This window comes from Oncorhynchus mykiss, chromosome 9, assembly GCF_013265735.2.
Source record: "Oncorhynchus mykiss isolate Arlee chromosome 9, USDA_OmykA_1.1, whole genome shotgun sequence".
NCBI lineage: Eukaryota > Metazoa > Chordata > Actinopteri > Salmoniformes > Salmonidae > Oncorhynchus > Oncorhynchus mykiss.
In genome coordinates, this window is record NC_048573.1 from 44,194,659 (window position 1) to 44,214,714 (window position 20,056).

The 20,056-nt window shown below is 44.0% G+C and overlaps 1 protein-coding gene across 1 annotated transcript; it reads right to left on the bottom strand.

The window, feature by feature from the left end:
• Positions 1–1,929: 1,929 nt before the first annotated feature.
• Positions 1,930–11,807, bottom strand: mapk13 (mitogen-activated protein kinase 13). The gene is made up of 12 exons (XM_021615842.2): positions 10,776–11,807; positions 10,168–10,297; positions 9,836–9,894; positions 9,095–9,200; positions 8,890–8,919; positions 7,389–7,436; positions 7,189–7,303; positions 5,317–5,388; positions 4,861–4,940; positions 4,593–4,671; positions 3,748–3,921; positions 1,930–3,542 (listed from the first exon to the last, which is right to left on the bottom strand). Exons 1-12 carry the CDS (start codon positions 10,886–10,888, stop codon positions 3,457–3,459), a joined length of 1,092 nt encoding a protein of 363 aa, XP_021471517.1. The 5' UTR covers positions 10,889–11,807; the 3' UTR covers positions 1,930–3,456.
• Positions 11,808–20,056: the final 8,249 nt, after the last annotated feature.

Genomic DNA, 20,056 nt, shown 5'->3' on the forward strand with positions numbered 1-20,056 from the left:
ACTACAAAGGGAAGCACAGCCGAGAGCTGTCCAATGACACAACTCTACCAGACGAGCTAAACTACTTCTATGCTCACTTTGAGGCAAATAACACTGAAACATGCATGAGAGCACCAGCTGTTCTGGAAAACTGTGTCATCATGCTCTCTGCAGCCGATGTGAGTAAGACCTTTAAACAGGTCAACATTCACAAGGCCGCAGGTCCAGACGGATTACCAGGACATGTACTGCGAGCATGCTGTGACCACCTGGCAAGTGTCTTCACTGACATTTTCAACCTCTCCCTGTCCGTGTCTGTAATACCAACATGTTTTAAGCAGACTACCATAGTGCCTGTGCCCAAGAACACTAAGGTAACCTGCCTAAATGACTACCGGCCCGTAGCACTAACGTCTGTAGCCATGAAGTGCTTTGAAAGGCTGGTCATGGCTCACATCAACTCCATTTTTCCAGAAACCCTAGCCTCACTCCAATTTGCATACTGCCCCAACAGATCCACAGATGATGCAATCTCTACTGCACTCCATACTGCCCTTTCCCACCTGGACAAAAGGAACACCTATGTGAGAATGCTATTCATTGACTACAGCTCAGCATTCAACCCCATAGTACCCTCAAAGCTCATCACTAAGCTAAGGATCCTAGGACTAAACACCTCCCTCTGCAACTGGATCCTGGACTTCCTGACGGGCTGCCCCCAGGTGGTGAGGGTGGGTAGCAACACATCTGCCACTCCGATCCTCAACACATGGGCCCCTCAGGGGTGCGTGCTCAGTCCCCTCCTGTACTCCCTATTCACTCATGACTGCACGGCCAGGCACGACTCCAACGCCATCATTAAGTTTGTCGATGACACAACAGTGGTAGGCCTGATCACCGACAACGATGAGACAGCCTATAGGTCGTCAGAGACCTGGCCGTGTGGTGCCAGGACAACAACCTCTCCCTCAAAGTGATCAAGATAAAGAGAATGATTGTGGACTACAGGAAAAAGAGGACAGAGTACGCCCCCATTCTCATCGATGAGGCTGCAGTGGAGCAGATTGAGTGCTGCAAGTTCCTTGGTGTCCACATCACCAACAAACTATCATGGTCCAAGCAAAACCAAGAGTCATGAAGAGGGCACGACAAAACCTATTTCCCCTCAGGAAGATTTGGCATGGGTCCTCAGATCCTCAAAAGGTTCTACAGCTGCACCATCAAGAGCATCCTGACTGGTTGCATCACTGCCTAGTATGGCAACTGCTTGGCCTCCGACCAGTAGGCACTACAGAGGGTAGTGCGAATGGCCCAGGACATCGCTGGGGCCAAGCTCCCTGCCATCCAGGACCTCTATACCAGGCGGTGTCAGAGGAAGGCCCTAAAAATTGTCAAAGACTCCACCCACCCTAGTCATAGACTGTTCTCTATGCTACAGCAACGGCAAGCAGTACTGTAGGGCCCAGTCTAGGTCCAAGAGGCTTCTAAACAGCTTCTACCCAAGCCATAAGACTCCTGAACATCTAATCAAATGGCTACCCAGACTATTTGCACCCCCCCCCCCCCTCTTTTACACCGCTGCTACTCTCTTTTGTTTTCATCTATGTATAGTCACTTTAATAACTCTACCTACATGTACATATTACCTCAACTAACCGGTGCCCCCGCACATTGACTCTGTACCGGTATCCCCCCCTGTATATAGTCTCGTTATTCTTATTTTAGCTCTTTAATTACTAATTACTTATTTGTATTTTTTAAACTGCATTGTTGGTTAGAGGCTTGTAAGTAAGCATTTCACTGTAAGGTCTACCTACACCTGCTCTATTTGGCGCATGTGACTAATAACATTTGATTTAAGAATAATACTTAAGGCAAGGTATAGGATTTTGCATGTTTTTTTTTTAGATGAGTTAGGTTAGAGAAAAGTGTAGCATTCAGAGACCGAAGTAAGGATGTATGAATAATTTGCCATTTATTGAGAAAACAAAGTTCCTATTACATACAGTTGAAGTCGAACGTTTACATACACTTAGAATGGAGTCATTAAAACTCTTTTCAACCACTCCACAATTTTTTGGTGAACAAACTATAGTTTTGGCAAGTCAGTTAGGATATCTACTTTGTGCACGACACAAGTCATTTTTCCAACAATTGTTTACAGATATTATTTAACTTATATTCACTCTATCACAATTCCAGTGGGTCAGACGTTTACAAACAATAAGTTGACTGTGCCTTTAAACAGCTTGGAAAATTCCAGAAAATGATGTCATGGCTTTAGAAGCTTCTCATAGGCTAATTGACATCATTTGAGTCAATTGGAGGTGTACCTGTGGATGTATTTCAAGGCCTACCTTGATGTAACTATTTGGTCATAATCACCATCGTTATGTTTGGAGGAAAAAGGGGGAGCTGAAGAACACCATCCCAACCGTGAAGTACGGGGGTGGCAGCATCGTGTTGTGGGGTAGCTTGGCTGCAGGAGGGATTGGGGCGCTTCACAAAATAGATGGCATCATGAGGAAAATTATGTGGATATATTGAAGCAACATCTCAAGACATCAGTCAGGAAGTTAAAGCTTGGTCTCAAATGGGTCTTCCAAATGGACAATGACCCAAAGCATACTTCTAAAATTGTGGCACAATGGCTGAAGGACAATAAAGTCAAGGTATTGGAGTGGCCATCACAAAGCCCTGACCTCAAACCATAGAAAATATGTGGGCAGAACTGGAAAAGCGTGTGCGAGCGAGGAGGCCTACAAACCTGACTCAGTTACACCAGCTCTGTCAGGAGGAATGGGCCAAAATTCACACAACTTATTGTGGGAAGCTTGTGGAAGGCTACCTGAAATGTTTGACCCAAGTTAAACAATTTAAAGGCAATGCTACCAAATACTAATTGAGTATATGTAAACTTCTGACCCACTGGGGATGTGATGAAAGAAGTAAAAGCTGAAATAAATCACTCTCTACTATTATTCTGACATTTCACATTATTAAAATAAAGTGGTGATCCTAACTGACCTGAGACAGGGAATTTTTACTAAGTTTAAATGTATTTGGCAAAGGTGTCTGTAAACTTCCAATTTCAACTGTACATTACATTTAACTCATCTTTAATATATCAACTATTAGAAAAAGAAAACCATACAGTAAGACCATTAAACATCAGGTATGATAAAACATGAACAATTGTAATATGTAGAGGGAACAATGTACTAATTCACTGATGGGTGGGGAGGTGGGGTTAAATTTGAAACAATCTGACTGCTGAAACACTGATCGACCATTACAAATTAGGCCAAAAGAGACAGACGGCACAATGTAGCTCAATACTCCCCAATACAAAATTCAACCACAGGCTTCATTTAGAAAATAATTATGACAGGATTGTTTCAGGGGCAACATGGTGTAAGGCCTACTGCCGTTTGCTGGTGTGTGGTAGCAGTGTTTTCTGATATCACAAGCATGGAATCACGGAGAAATTGTCAGTGTGTTTCGCCTCTTGGAGTCCCGTCGTGGGAATGGCACAAAGCTCTTCACCTCTTTGAAGGATAACCCTAGGAGAAGGGCAGGCAATGGAAAGGCAATGAAAGGGTTGAAGGGTAGACAATGAAATACAATACATTGCAACAGATTTATGTGGGTAAACACCTAAAGTAGCTTTATAATTGTGACACTGACAGATCACAGACACAAAAAACGGAAAGTGATTAAAAAAATGTTTTTTACTTCAAATTAAACATTAAAATACTTTGCACTTACGCCTCCAATCCTCCAGAGGCAGTGTGGCATTGTCGTGACTGTCATCATATGGCTGTGGCTCAGGGCAGTCCTCTGGATCTCTCAAGCCATCAAAATACGGGTGTGTCAGAGCACTCTCAGCAGTAAGCCGAGTCTCACCATCTAAAACCAGCATCTTCTCAAGAAGGTCAATCGCTGGGAGAGCAGTTAAATAGAGAATGAAAACCAGAAATATGCCACAAGTTGGCGAACTTATTGGCCACACAGAGATGTAAATAAAAATGCATACGCATTCATCAATTGTCAGTTAAACAAATGTCAACTTTTCCATACAAGTTGAATCCTTACAAAGCTGGACATATTGCGCAATCATATCAGTTTGCATCATCTTTCAACAGATGACTCCCATCGGAAAACCATTCTCAAGCTGCAATTTTCCCACAATATCTCTGTGTGGGCCTATATATAGCAATCAAACTAATGTATAAGGCCACTAAATGTATTACACATTTAGAGTACCAGTAAAAAGTTTGGACACACCTATTCAATAAAGGGTCTTTCTTAATTTTTTTCTTCTATTTTCTACAGGGTGGCTACTTTGAAGAATCAAATACATATTTATTTAACACTTTTTTGGTTACTACATGATTCCATATGTGTTATTTAATAGTTTTGATGTCTTCACTATTATTCTACAATGTAGAAAATGGTAACAATAAAGAAAAACCCTTAAATGAGTAAGTGTGTCAAATTTAAACTGGTACTGTACAAATTGTACATTTAAGTCTGAATCACAGCATTTCTAATGTGTAACAATAACTAACGTATGTGCTTAGCATCATCAAATCAATAGCATTTTAACTCACCCTGTGCACTTGCTCTGGGGAACAACTTAGAGAAGTCTTTTCTGGGAAAGTGAGGGAGGGACCGCACATAGCTTTTTGCCTATCAGAAGACAGGAAGAGATAAGAAAATAATTAGTTCAAGGACCCTGACTGAGGAGTTTATTGTTCATACTCCAATTCAAAAGACAGGCACTTTCCAATTCAAAAGAAGGGAATTATGCACAATTGTCAAAATATACAGTTCAAAATATCAAGTGTACGATCAGTGATATCCAGGTGCCAACTCTACCTCCTGACTGTCCAGTTTCTGAATGAAGTCAGGACCGGGTACACCAGTTACTTTCATGATCTGAGTCAGCTGATCCATGTCTGGGAGTCAAGGGTTAAAGTCAAGGTCACTCAAGCCCAACACATTCATGTTCATATCGGTAGTGTCTCCAAACAATTTCAACAAAAGCCATGTCATAGATGACCCTTTTCCCATAACTGTACTGCACATGCCATAGCAAACTCTTCTTATTATTTGTTTTCATGCCTGTACTGCCTGTACTGTACTCTACTGGGCGATAGAAGTGTCGGCTATGCTACAGCGCACACAGTATGGGACGACACTAATCATAGATGGGTTTGTCATCCTTTCATTCGCCGTCCTTGATAAATAGCTGGCTTGGGTCAGGTAACAGACTGTGGTACAGACACGATACGGATTTGAAAAAAAAAAACAAGTAGAATAGTAACAGGATACAGTCTTTCCCTTTGAAAAGCGTCTTCCCATTGATCATCTCTCCCATGATACAGCCCACAGACCAGATGTCCACTAAAATGGAGGAACAGACATAATCAATTAAATAGTGGCATCGAAAACAAATTCACAACAAAGCCACACCTTGCTGTTTGCTCAAGGGACTGCAATCTCAAAGCAACCCTGTGTAAAGGATTGAGTGTGGTAGTATTATGAGACAACTTGACTCCAGGGCCAGGCAGCTTGGACTAACCAATAACAATGATAACACAGCACTGATTGTCAACAACTATCATGCACAATGTGGCAAATATTGTAAAAGGGCGCATACAGAACCTTATATTACACAGAGGCTTTTTACCTCAATAGTTACTGTGTTAAGACTACTGTAATTACACTCTACTAAGTAACAAAGTACACTGTTGTGTATAAACACACTAAGGCAAGAAAATCCATTGTAAATGTCAAGTGTTACCCAAATCAAAACATATTGCACAAATGAAATGAAAGTAGACGGTCAGCTCTGTAATGTTTGAGGCTGTACGTAGCACAATGTCAGCGCCGTAACATAACCAAAAGTATGTGGGCACCAACTTGTCGAACATCTCATTCAGAAATCATGGGCATTAATATGGAGTTGGTCCCCCCTTTGCTGCTAAAATAGCCTCCACTCTTCTGGGAAGGAACATTGCTGCGAGGACTTGCTTCTATTCAGCCACAAGAGCATTAGTGAGGTCGGGCGATTAGACCTGGCTCGCAGTCGGTGTTCCAATTCATCCCAAAGGTGTTCGATGGGGTTGAGGTCAGTGCAGGCCAGTCAAGTCCTTCCACACTGATCTCGACAAACCATTTCTATATGAACCTCACTTGCACGGGGGCATTGTCATGCTGAAACAGGAAAGGGCCTTCCCCAAACTGTTGCCACAAAGTCGGAAGCACAGAATTGTCCAGAATGTCATTGTATGCTGTGGCATTAAGATTTCCCTTCACTGGAACTAAGGGACCAAGCCCGAACTGTGAAAAACAGCCAAAACCATTATTCCTACTCCACCAAACCTTACAGTTGGCTCTATGTATAGTGGCAGGCAGCATTCTCCTGGCATCCGCCAAAAGCAGATTTGTCCGTCAAACTGCCAGATGGTGAAGATTAATCTCTCCAGAGAACGCGTTTCCACTGCTTTTAAGCACTCCAGCCAACGCTTGGCATTGCGCATGGTGATCTTAGGCTTGTGTGCGGATGCTCGGCCATGGAAACCAATTTCATGAATCTCCCGACAAACAGTTATTACGCTGCCGTTGCTTCCAGAGGCAGTTTGGATCTCAGTAGTGAGTGTTGCAACCAAGGACAGACAATTTTTACACGCTTCAGCACTAGGCAGTCCCGTTCTGTGAGCTTGTGTAGCCTACCACTTTGCGGCTGAGCTGTTGTTGCTCCTAGACGTTTCCATTTCACAATAACAGCACTTACAGTTGACTGGGGCAGCTTTAGCAGGGCAGAAATTTGACGAACTGACTTGTTGGAAAAGAGGCATCCTATGACGGTGCCACGTTGAAAGTCACTGAGGTCTTCAGTAAGGCCATTCTACTGCCAATGTTTGTCTATGGAGATTGCATGGCTGTGTGCTAGATTTTACACACCTGTCAGCAATGGGTGTGGCTGAAATAGCTGAATCCACTAATTTGAAGGGGTGTCAACATACCTTTGCATATAGTGTATCAGGCTGCATGTAAAACATTCTGGCGGCTCTGTAATGTTTCACGCTCTACATAAGTCTGTCAGCTCTGTAGCGTTTCAGGTTATTACGAAGCTGAGCATAGGCCTTCGGGATGGATGTGGCCGAGAGTGAAAGTTTTTAATAGATATGATTGTCTTGCCAGTCTGGGTGTAGTGCATCCAGTTTAGAATGACCTCTGGTGCCCGGTACCAGCGGGTCACAACATAGCCCGTCATCTCCGCCTCGGCATGGCGAGCAAGACCAAAGTCCAGGATCTGCAAAGCATAATTTTACACATTATCTTAGGAATCTTCCCCAATAGAATTATTTCTCTAATGAACTTGTATTCATGTCACAAACCTTTAATTCACAGTCTTGATTGACAGCCAAGTTACCAGGCTTCAGGTCCTGCAAAATAAAAATTTGACAAACGAAAAACATTGAGGGTGGCCCTTGCGTGCCTGAGATTAAGACATTAAGGGCAGACACAATACATAGATGTTGATTGCATATCCATATCCACTGTGGGCCTGCCCTATTTCTCTTATCGTTTATACCCAAACAAATGCTTCCATTCACCATTAATTCCAAATGAATACGCACATTAGTACATACATGGGTGTGTCTTTACAATTCTAGACATGCATGGAGACAGAGGCATATCAGAAAGAAGGCCTTCTCATCCTACATGTTAGGACAGGGTTAGCCATAATGACTCAATGTCTATGATTCTTTAAAATACAGAGTGGCTGCGGATCCGACTTTTCCCAGACCTTTTTTCCCCCTGTACTAAACCTCCCGTATCTTCTGCACATGTACGGATAACGTTCCATTTGATCTCAATCAGTTTCATGGGGATATGCATGTAGATCTTGAGTTATACAGTGTTGTTTCAAAGTAGCCTTCAGTGTTGTTTTGAATGATGTACAGTGGCCGAATCGTAGAGCAGATGGTGTTAAACTATACCATAACCTACCTGTGTATTTTGCCTAGTGGCGCACACTGAGTTTTGGCTATATGAGAGAAAAATGCGGTGGTGTTTTTGTCTTACAGGGATTTGATTTTTTAAGATCCCCATTAGCCGACAGCTAGTCTTACTGGGGTCAGACAAAACAAAAAACACATAACAGACAAAATACTTTTTTCCATACATTTAAAAACATTAAACATGGCCTCCCGAGTGGCACAGCGGTCTAAGGCACTGCATCGCAGTGCTAGAGGCGTCACTACATATCCGGGTTCAATCTTTGGGCTGTGTCGCAGCCATTTCGCTCGAGCGACTCCTGGTGGCGGCCAGGAGCACGCATGCCAACTTCATTCGCCAGCTGAACAGTGTTTACTCCGACACATCGGTGCGGCTGGATTCCGGGTTAAGTGAGCAGTGTGTCAAGAAGCAGTGCGGCTTGACGGGGGTCGCATTTCTGAGGACGCGTTTCGGAGGACGCTTGGCTCTCGACCTTCGCCTCTCCCGAGTCCGTACGGGTGTTGCAGCGATGGGACAAGATCGTAACTACCAATTGGATAAAGGAGTATAAAGTACAAAAATAATGGTCACATGGGAGATATACTATGCAATTACAGCTGGTTCTGTTATGTAGAATACTATTATTATGCGATCTTGCAGACATTGATTCAGCTTTGTTCTAACTTCATGAAACGAGCACCATTTGCCAGATTAGCTTGTTCTCTACGAGTAGAGCAGAGACTGTGCATGAAGTAGATAATAAACACATTCGCCGGATCTTCGGGACCGAAGATCTACTGCCACAGCCTTTAAAATAACATTATCATGAGCCACAAACGAAATAGAGCTGTTATAAGATGCTGTGGCGAGGTGTTACCAACGGCGCAGCCAACTTACCCTGTGGATGATGCCAGCTTTGTGAATGTACTGCCATGAAAACAGAGAAGACATCATTATTAAGCGCTATGATTAAGCACTGCAATGGTAATTAACTAAGCGTAACACTGAATTGAATATAAACAGAATCGTGTTGCAAAAGATTTGCAGCACCAGAATCCACATTTCTTTTAAGACTACTTTTTTTGTGCACAAACAAGCTCACCCTTAGTCCACACAGCATCTGATAGACAAGGAACTGCACTCTGTCTTCAGTGAGAAGTCCTTTGACTTTGGAGAGGTCGGTGAACATGTAAGGCATCACCAGGTAGCTGTGGACAGACAAATCACTCCATCTATCGAACTCCTCAACACCTATATGGACTTAAAAATGACACCCGAGTTGCATTCAGTGGTGTACAATTTTATAGAATCACCCGACATAAATAGTACTAGAACAGACATGCTTTTGTCATATAAGAGAGGGAATCACGTCAGCTCAGCACAATATGCATCTGCAACATTCAGAATGCTGCTCCCTTCTCTACGTTGAGCCTAGGTCATAGGGAGTTGAATTAACTTTTAACAAGGCACACCTGTTAACATAAATGCATTCCAGGTGACTGCCTCATGCTGGTTGAGAGAATGCCAAGAGTGTGCAAAGCTGTCATCAAGGCAAAGGGTGGCTACTTTGAATAATCTATTTCATAGTTTTGATGTCTTCACTATTCCACAATGTAAAAAAAAAAAAAAAAAAAACCTTGAATGGCTGGGTTTCTGTATAGCACATTGAGATATCAGCTGATGTAAGAAGGGCTTTATAAATAAATGTGATTTGAATAAGTAGGTGTGTCCAAACTTTTGACTGGTACTGTATATGAGCCCCGCCAAATCACCAAAGCCATTCTCTGCCTCTGACTGCAATAGGCATTACTCTGTGTCTGATATCACTGTGGTAAATACTCACAAATCTGTGAATTCATCAAGCCCAGCAGCAGGAGTAAACACATCCAGAAGCCCTATCACCTATGAAGGAAGTTTGCACATGAGAGAAGAAAAACAAGTTGTAAATCCCACGAGAGGGATAGAGGGAAATGGCTACTGCCATCTTATGCCAGCTATCGCTATTAGACTGATATTGTATGTCAGCTTTGTGTGCCAGTGTCTTGGATCAGTTTGCTGATTAGGTTATGTAAAATCTGTGAAGAGCAACACATCGTGGGTGGGGATATGTGAGTCAAGGAGACTGGAGGGATAGAAGACAACGATATTGCCAGGACGTGTACAGTCCATACTCACATTTTCATGTTTCATGTGTTTGAGCAGTCGAAGCTCCCGATAAGCCCTCTTTGCAAAAATCTCAGACTGGAAGGGCCGGTGAAGCTTCTTAATGGCCACTTTCTCAGTGGTCTTCACATTTATTACCGAGCTGAGGCAGAGAAAATATTGTTATTGCATAAAATATACTCAGGAAATGTGGCATCATCCCTTAGGAGAATGATAGTTTAAAAATACTGATCAATTATAAGGCCGAGGCTGCTGAATCAAAATAATAAATTCACATTAACAGCACATGCTTTCATTTGTTCAGACAAAGACTATGCTCAACATTGTGCCTCAACATGTTCACTGAAACAAGTATTGGCAGGAAAAGCCAGGCATTTGCTACTACACTATATCCGCCTACACACAGTGCATTTGATTTATTGGTATTGGTGCCAATTGGTGATTCATATAAGTGTAGTGAGCGAGGTTGACAGATATTTTGTAACATTGTAGGAATTGATGCAAGTTATACAACATTTCCAGATCACAATAAACTCGCTTTTTCCCCTCTGTATGATTGCCCTGTCAAGTACTTGACAACACACCCCAGCTTTGGATAGCGCCCATCGTCAACAACTTACCATACGGAACCGTACGCCCCTGTCCCAATTTGCTTCAATCGCGTGTACTTCTCCGGCACTTCCCATATCGTGCTGTTGATCTCCTCTCGGGTGTACTGTGTCTGCGACTCCATGTTGTTGCAATATGGTGAAAATATGATCCGCAAAGGAAATTTGCGCACGACTCCTTTCCCCACCTCCTACGCGCTCTTTCTACAACCACTTGTTAAAAAGGTCACGATATACCAGTCGATCTAATTGTCTACTCTGTCAGTTGCTCACTTAACAGTGCTGTTTGCCATGATACTTTGTGTTACAAGAGTTGTGGATTGAGTGACCGTATCCTACTATTTACTATAGCCTTGCAGCAGCCTATCCCATCCTCAAAAACACATATGACGACCCAGTAATAGTAATCATCATCGTGCTGTTTGCCTGCTAGGAGTTCTTGCTAAAACATGTCAGCTGCTATGACTCCGGTTTCCGCTCACACCCATACACATTGAGCTCGCCAGTTTGTAGTCATAAAACCCGGATATGCGTTACCTCTGGTTCGTTCAGCCAAAGATTATGGATATACTGGCAAGCTACTCTCCGCCCTAACAATGGGAGTTGTTGTCTACAAAGCGGCATGGCGGGCTGTCTAGCTCCCGACTATCCTTTCTATGGAGTGGTGGATATCTCATTATTTTAATCAATATTTGAATATCCGAAGATGGTTGTTGACATCAACCACCTGTATTTAATGGTATGCTACTAGCCTCATGTCATGAATATGCATAGCCATATCGACAACTCCGATATTTTCTCAAAGATGCCGAGATGTCACGTGTCCTACTTGTATCAGTACACTCGTAACAATTTAAGCATTACGAAACTTCTACTCAATCAAATAAACCTCACGTAGCAAATAAGCCATTCAATTTGGTGTTTTGCCAAATTCGACACTCATTGAACTCCTTACAAAAACTCCTTGCTTGGTGGGCGAAACAACGAAAATCGCCACCTGCCGGAGGGAGACAGATTTTCCGCCAAATTAGGGCCTCTTCCGCTTCCTCTCTCGTTCAGTCATCCCTATGGAAAAAAATGAATGGGGAAAGAATAGGGTTTTGGAATAAACGCCGAAAATAAGGTATGAGGTTAACACAGATTTTATAAAATTTGTTCTATAAAATAGCCTAATAGCAGTCAGTTAATATAACCATTATGAACTATGAAGCCTTTATGTGCTTTTTTTATTACATAAATTCTTCAAAATTCACAAAGTTACTTTAGCTGATGAAGATGATCTTATAGAACCACTGGTGTAAAGTACTTAAGTAAAAATACTTTCAAGTACTTAAGTTGTTTTTGGGGTATTTGTACTTTACTATTTATATTTTGGATAACTTTTACTTTACTACATTGCTAAAGAAAATGTATGTTTTACTCCATACATTTTCCCTGACACCCAAAGTACTATTTTGAATGCCTAGCAGAACAGCAAAATGGTCTAATTCACACACTTATCAAAAGAACATCGCTAGTCATCCCTACTGCCTCTGATCTGCTGGACTCACTAAACAAACATGCTTAGTTTGTAAATGATGTCTAAATGTTGGAGTGTGCCCCTGGCTGTCCTTAAATAAATAAAAAACAAGAAAATGGTGCTGTATGGTTTGCTTAATATAAGGAATTATACTTTTGATACTTAAGTATATTTTAGCAATCACATTTACTTTTGATACTTAAGTATATTTTAAACCAAATACTTTTAGACTTTTACTGGGTGACTTTTACTTCAGTCATGTTCTACAAAGTTTTCTTTACTTTTACTCAAGTATGACAATTGGGACTTTTTCCACCACTGAATAGAACAAAATTAATAAGATCTCCTAAGCCTGTGTTTGCCACAGACCTTTTTTCGGCGTTCATCCAAAAACCCTACAAAAATGCCATTCGTTTTCCCCATAGATTTTGTCCAACGAACCACGGCAGAGTTATCGCCTACAAAAAGATGCCATGACTATTTCTCTCTATAGGCAGTAGGTGGGTGTTACTGTAGGCCTACTTGTTATGAATGATTAACCTCCATATTATTACATTGCTATTGCAATAGTAGCCTAGTAAAAATGAATAACATCCTATGAAAATTAAGTCTAATTAATGATGAATCAATTAGGCCTATTTGCTTGATTTAATTTAGTCATTTTTATTAAAGGCTAATAATACTGTAGTGAAAATGGCGACTCAAACAACAGCGGATATTTGCTCTTTATTGTCACATGCTCATATGTCAGTCTTATTAAAACTGCAGAACTGGCAGTGGACATGCTCAAACGTTTATTAACAACACTAGAGCACTTAATGGGATATTCCTGGATTTTGGCATTGAAGCCCTTTATCTAGTACAATGACTGGAAGTTTAAGGTATCTGCTTGCAGTTACCATAGACTTCCAGTCATTGCACTATTGCTAGTTAGCAATTGCACCCCGAGACATGAAAATGGCATCCACAAGTTCATTGAACTATGGGGAAGTAGATAAAGGGCCAAAATCCGGAAGTGTCTCAACACTTCCAATCATGAGTGGCCAAAAATAACCAACTGAAGCCACGCATCCACGAAACCACGCCTCCCAACCTGAGGAGGCCTTGACGTTACATTGCCTCTTAATCTCGGGTAGCCATACCTAGAAATCAAATTGTTGTCACACCTTTGGCGGTCTGGAGAATTTTCTAGGCTGCTGCTGGCTTCCAGCAGCTATATTTTTTTATTGGTTGTTACTTTTCAAGAACCCTCCCCCACATGGCTGTAGAAGGGGTGCTGTGTCTTATGTTCGTCACTGTTTTCTGACTGGGTAGGACACATTTTGCAGAGTTGTTACGTATACTAGTTTGCAACATTGCAGAAAATTGAAGAAAACCTGGAGGTAAAACATAATTCTGTTTTGCCTGAAGTGAGCAAATTTAGAAGTCTAAGGGGGACACTTACTCTGGTACAGTCCAATCAGTCTTAGGGCCATGGCCTTTCATACTGTAAGAAATACCAGTGTGGCTGTTATTGTGTATATATTAAATTATAACAACCATTTTGTACTCTCTGCTACTGTAGAACTACACACCTACTCATTCCAGGGTTTTTCTTTATTTTGACTATTTTCTACATTGTAGAATTTTTTTAATTTTTTTATTTCACCTTTATTTAACCAGGTAGGCAAGTTGAGAACAAGTTCTCATTTACAATTGCGATCTGGCCAAGATAAAGCAAAGCAGTTCGACACATACAACAACACAGAGTTACACATGGAGTAAAACAAACATACAGTCAATAATACAGTAGAAAAATAAGTCTATATACAATGTGAGCAAATGAGGTGAGATAAGGGAGGTAAGGCAAAAAAAAGGCCATGGTGGCGAAGTAAATACAATATTCATTGGCAGTCATTGGCAGCAGAGACCTGGAAGGAGAGGCGGCCAAAGGAAGTATTGGTTTTGGGGGTGACCAGAGAGATATACCTTCTGGAGTGCGTGCTACAGGTGGGTGCTGCTATGGTGAGATAAGGGGGGACTTTACCTAGCAGGGTCTTGTAGTTGACCTGGAGCCAGTGGGTTTGGCGACGAGTATGAAGTGAGGGCCAGCCAACGAGAGCGTACAGGTCGCAACGGTGGGTAGTATATGGGGCTTTGGTGACAAAACGGATGGCATTGTGATGGACTGCATCCAATTTATTGAGTAGGGTATTGGAGGCTATTTTGTAAATGACATCGCCGAAGTCGAGGATCGGTAAGATGGTCAGTTTTACGAGGGTATGTTTGGCAGCATGAGAGAAGGATGCTTTGTTGCGAAAAAGGAAGCCAATTCTAGATTTAACTTTGGATTGGAGATGTTTGATGTGAGTCTGGAAGGAGAGTTTAGTCTAACCAGACACCTAGGTATTTGTAGTTGTCCACATATTCTAAGTCAGAACCGTCCAGAGTAGTGATGCTAGACGGGCGGGCAGGTGCAGCGATCTGTTGAAGAGCATGCATTTAGTTTTACTTGTATTTAAGAGCAGTTGGAGGCCACTGGAGGAGAGTTGTATGGCATTGAAGCTCGTCTGGAGGGTTGTTAACAGTGTCCAAAGAAGGGCCAGAAGTACACACAATGGTGTCGCCTGCGTAGAGGTGGATCAGAGACTCACCAGCAGCAAGAGCAACATAAATGATGTATACAGAGAAGAGAGTCGGCCCAAGAATTGAACCCTGTGGCACCCCATAGAGACTGCCAGAGGCCCAGACAACAGGCCCTCCGATTTGACACACAGAACTCTATCAGAGAAGTAGTTGGTGAACCAGGCGAGGCAATCATTTGAGAAACCAAGGCTATCGAGTCTGCCGATGAGGATGTGGTGATTGACAGAGTCGAAAGCCTTGGCCAGGTCAATGAATACGGCTGCACAGTATTGTTTCTTAATGATGGCAGTTAAGATATCGTTTAGGACCTTGAGCATGGCTGAGGTGCACCCATGACCAGCTCTGAAACCAGATTGCATAGCGGAGAAGGTGCGATGGGATTCGAAATGGTCAGTAATCTGTTTGTTGACTTGGCTTTCGAAGACCTTAGAAAGGCAGGGTAGGATAGATATAGGTAGCAGTTTGGGTCTAGAGTGTCTCCCCCTTTGAAGAGGGGGATGACCGCAGCTGCTTTCCAATCTTTGGGAATCTCAGACGAGAGGAAAGAGAGGTTGAACAGGCTAGTAATAGGGGTGGCAACCATTTCTGCAGATAATTTTAAAAAGAAAGGGTCCGGCTTGTCTAGCCCTGCTGATTTGTAGGGGTGCAGATTTTGCAGCTCTTTCAGAACATCAGCTGACTGGATTTGGGAGAAGGAGAAATGGGGAAGGCTTGGGCGAGTTGTTGTGGGGGGTACAGTGCAGTTGACCGGAGTAGGGATAGCCAGGTGGAAAGCATGGCCAGCCGTAGAAAAATGCTTATTGAAATTCTTGATTATAGTGGATTTATCGGTGGTGACAGAGTTTCCTATCCTCAGTGCAGTGGGCAGCTGGGAGGAGGTGTTCTTATTCTCCATGGACTTAACAGTGTCCCAGAACTTTTTTGAGTTAGTGTTGCAGGAAGCACATTTCTGCTTGAAAAAGCTAGCCTTGGCTTTATTAACTGCCTGTGTATATTGGTTTCTAACTTCCCTGAAAAGTTACATATCACGGGGGCTGTTCGATGCTAATGCAGAACGCCATAGGATGTTTTTGTGTTGGTTAAGGGAAGTCAGGTCTGGAGAGAACCAAGGGCTATATCTGTTCCTGGTTCTAAATGTCTTGAATGGGACATGCTTATTTAAGATGTTGATGAAGGCATTTAAATAAAAAAAAAACAGGCATCCTCTACTGACGGGATGAGGTCAATATCCTTCCAGGATACCCGGGCCAGGTCGATTAGAAAAGCCTGCTCGCTGAAATGTTTCAGGAAGCGTTTGACAGTGATGAGTGGAGGTCGCTTTTTGCTGCCTCACGGCCCGTTGTAGGTGCACATGGGCGGTGTCCCAGGTCTCCTCCGAGAGCTTAAACCATTTGTCCACCGCAGGAGCTTCAATCTGGCTCTGATGCCATGGTGCCAGAACCGGCTGATACCCCAGTACATACTGGAAAGGAGAGAGGTTAGTGGAGGAGTGAGTTTTGAGCCATCTCTGCCCAGGGGATGAACGCCGCCCACTCCCCCGGCCTGTCCTGGCAATATGACCACAGAAACCTACCCACATCCTGGTTCACTCTCTCCACCTGCCCGTTACTCTCGGGGTGAAAACCTGAGGTGAGGCTGACCGAGACCCCCAGACGTTCCATGAACGCTTTCCAGACCCTGGACGTGAACTGGGGACCCTGATCAGAAACTATGTCCTCAGGCACCCCGTAGGAAGACGTGTGTGAACAGGGCCTCCGCAGTCTGTAGGGCCGTAGGGAGACCGGGCAAGGGGAGGAGACGGCAGGACTTAGAAAACCGATCCACAACGACCAGGATCGTGGTGTTGCCCTGTGAGGGAGGAAGATCCGTCAGGAAGTCCACCGATAGGTGCGACCACGGCCGTTGTGGAACAGGTAGGGGTTGTAATTTTCCTCTGGGCAGGTGCCTGGGAGCCTTGCACTGGGCGCACACCGAGCAGGAGGAAACATAAACCCTCACGTCCTTGGCCAAGGTGGGCCACCAGTACTTCCCACTAAGGCAACGCACTGTCCGACCGATGCCAGGATGACCAGAGGAGGGTGACGTATGGGCCCAATAGATCAAACGGTCGCGGACAGCAGACAGAACGTACAGGTGCCCAGCCGGACACTGGGGGGAAGTGGGCTCTGTGCATAACGCCCGCTCGATGTCCGCGTCCAGCTCCCACACCACCGGCGCCACCAGGCAAGAGGCCGGAAGTATGGGAGTGTGATCCATTGACCGCTCCTTTGTGTCATACATCCGGGACAGTGCGTCTGCCTTAGCGTTCTGGGAACCTGGTCTGTAGGATAGAGTGAAAACAAAACTGTTAAAGAACATAGCCCACCTTGCCTGGCGAGTCTCCTCGCCGCCCGGATGACCTCCAGATTGCGGTGGTCAGTCCAGATGAGAAAAGGGTGTTTAGCACCCTCAAGCCAATGTCTCCACGCCTTCAGAGCCTTGACAACAGCCAGCAGCTTCCGGTCCTCCACATCATAGTTTCGGATCCGGATGAGCCAGCACAGGAGCCGAGGTAAACCGAGCCTTCAGGTGACCAAAAGCCCTGTCCGCCTCAGCCGACCACTGCAGCCGCACCGGTCCCCCCTTCAGCAGTGTGGTAATGGGAGCTGCTACCTGACCAAAACCCTGGATAAACCTCCGGTAGTAGTTGGCAAACCCTAGAAACTGCTGCACTTCCTTTACCGTGGTGGGAGTCGGCCAATTACACAAGGCTGAAATGCGGTCACTCTCCATCACCACACCTGACGTGGAAATGCGGTAGCCTAGGAAAGAGACGGACTGTTGGAAGAACAGACATTTCTCAGCCTTGAGGTACAGTTCATGCTCCAACAGTCAACCAAGAACCCTGCGCACCAGGGACACATGCTCGGCGCGTGTAGTGGAGTATATATATATATAGTATATATACCACTACACCCTGCCCATGCAGGTCCTGTAAAATCTCGTCAACAAAGGCCTGGAAGACTGATGGAGCATTCATCAACCCGTTCGGCATGACGAGGTACTCATAGTGCCCTGAGGTGGTACTAAATGCCGTCTTCCACTCGTTCCCCTCTCGGATACGCACCAGGTTGTAAGCGCTCCTGAGATCCAATTTTGTGAAGAAGCGCGCTCCGTGCATTGACTCGATCGCACTGGCGATGAGAGGCAGCGGGAATCTGTACCTCACAGTGATCTGATTGATACCTCGATAGTCAATACACGGACGCAGACCCCCATCCTTCTTCACAAAAAATAAACTTGAGGAGGCAGGTGAAGTGGAGGGCCGAATGTATCCCTGCCCCAAGGATTCGGAGACATATGTTTCCATAGCCACCGTCTCCTCCTGTGACAGAGGATACACGTGACTCCTGGGAAGTGCTGTGTCTACCAGGAGATTTATCACACAATCCCCCCGTCTATGAGGTGGTAATTTAGTCGCCCTCTTCCTACAGAAGGCAAGAGCCAAATTGGCATATTCTGAGGGGATGCACACGTGGAGACCTGGTCTGGACTTTCCACCATAGTCGCACCGATGGAAACCCCGCACACCTCCCTGAGCACTCTCGTGACCACCCCTTGAGAGCCCTCTGTTGCCACGAAATAGTGGGGTCATGACAGGTCAACCAGGGTAAACCCAGCACCACGGGAAACACAGGAGAATCAATAAGGAAGAGACTGATTCTCTCCTTATGACCCTCCTGCGTAACCATGTCTAGTGGAGCGGGGGCCTCCCTAATCAGCCCTGACCCTAATGGTCGACTATCTAGGGCATGCACAGGGAAGGGCATATCCACAGGAACAAGGGGGATCCCTAAACTATGCGCCTGAATCTACTAGCACCTTATGCTGGGAATGCGGGGAAAACTCAGGAAATGAAATAAACACATACATGTGAGCAACAGTGGGCTCTGGGTAAGCCTGGTGCCGACTCACCTGGGTTGACACGATAGTCCCTGAGGAGTCGAGGCAGCATTGGTTGAGTGAAGCCAGGTGTGTAAGACAAAGACAGAACAAATGGAAAATGAAAAGTGGATCGGCGGTGGCTAGAAAGCCGCTGACGTCGACCACCGAACGCCACCCGAAGTAGGAGAGGAGCAGACTTCGACGGAAGTCGTGACAAATTCATCCCAAACCATCTCAGTTGCGTTGAGGTCATCTGATGCAGCACTCCATCACTCTCCTTCTTGGTCAAATAGCCCTTACACAGCCTGGAGTTGTGTTGGGTTATTGTCCTGTTGAAAAACAAATGATTGTCCCAAGTCCAAACCAGATGGGATGGTGTATTGCTGTGGTAGCCATGCTGGTTAAGTGTGACTTGAATTCTAATTAAATCACAGACATTGACACCAGCAAAGCAAATTTCCACTGGTCTAATGTCCATTGCTCGTGTTTCTTGGCCCAGGCAAGTCTCTTCTTATTATTGGTGTCCTTTAGTAGTGGTTTCTTTGCAGAAGTTTGACCATGAAGGCCTGATTCACACAGTCTCCTCTGAACAGTTGATGTTGAGATGTGTCTGTTACTTGAACTCTGTGAAGCATTTATTTGGGCTGCAATTTCTGAGGCTGGTAACTCTAATGAACTTATCCTCTGCAGCAGAGGTAACTCTGGGTCTTCCTTTCCTGTGATCTGTGTGATCTTCACGTCATAAAGTATGATGGTCTGTTGTTTCTCTTTACTTATTTGAGCTGTTCTTGCCATAATATGGACTTGGTCTTTTACCAAATAGGGCTATCTTCTGTTTTCTACCCCTACCTTGTCACAACACAACTGATTGGCTGAAACGCATTAAGAAGGAAAGAAATTCCACAAATGAACTTTTAAGAAGGCACACCTGTTGAAATGCATTCCAGGTGACTACCTCATGATGCTGGTTGAGAGAATGCCAAGAGTGTGCAAAGATGTAATCAAGGCAAATGGTGGCTATTTGAAGAATCTCAAATATAAAATATATTTTGATTTGTTTTAACACTTTTTTGGTGACCAAATGATTCCATGTGTTATTTCATATTTTTGATGTCTTCACTAATATTTTACAATGTAGAAAATAGTTTAAAAAATTAAGAAAAAACATTGAATGAGTAGGTGTTCTAAAACTTTTCACCAGTAGTGTACATGCAGGTAGAGTTAT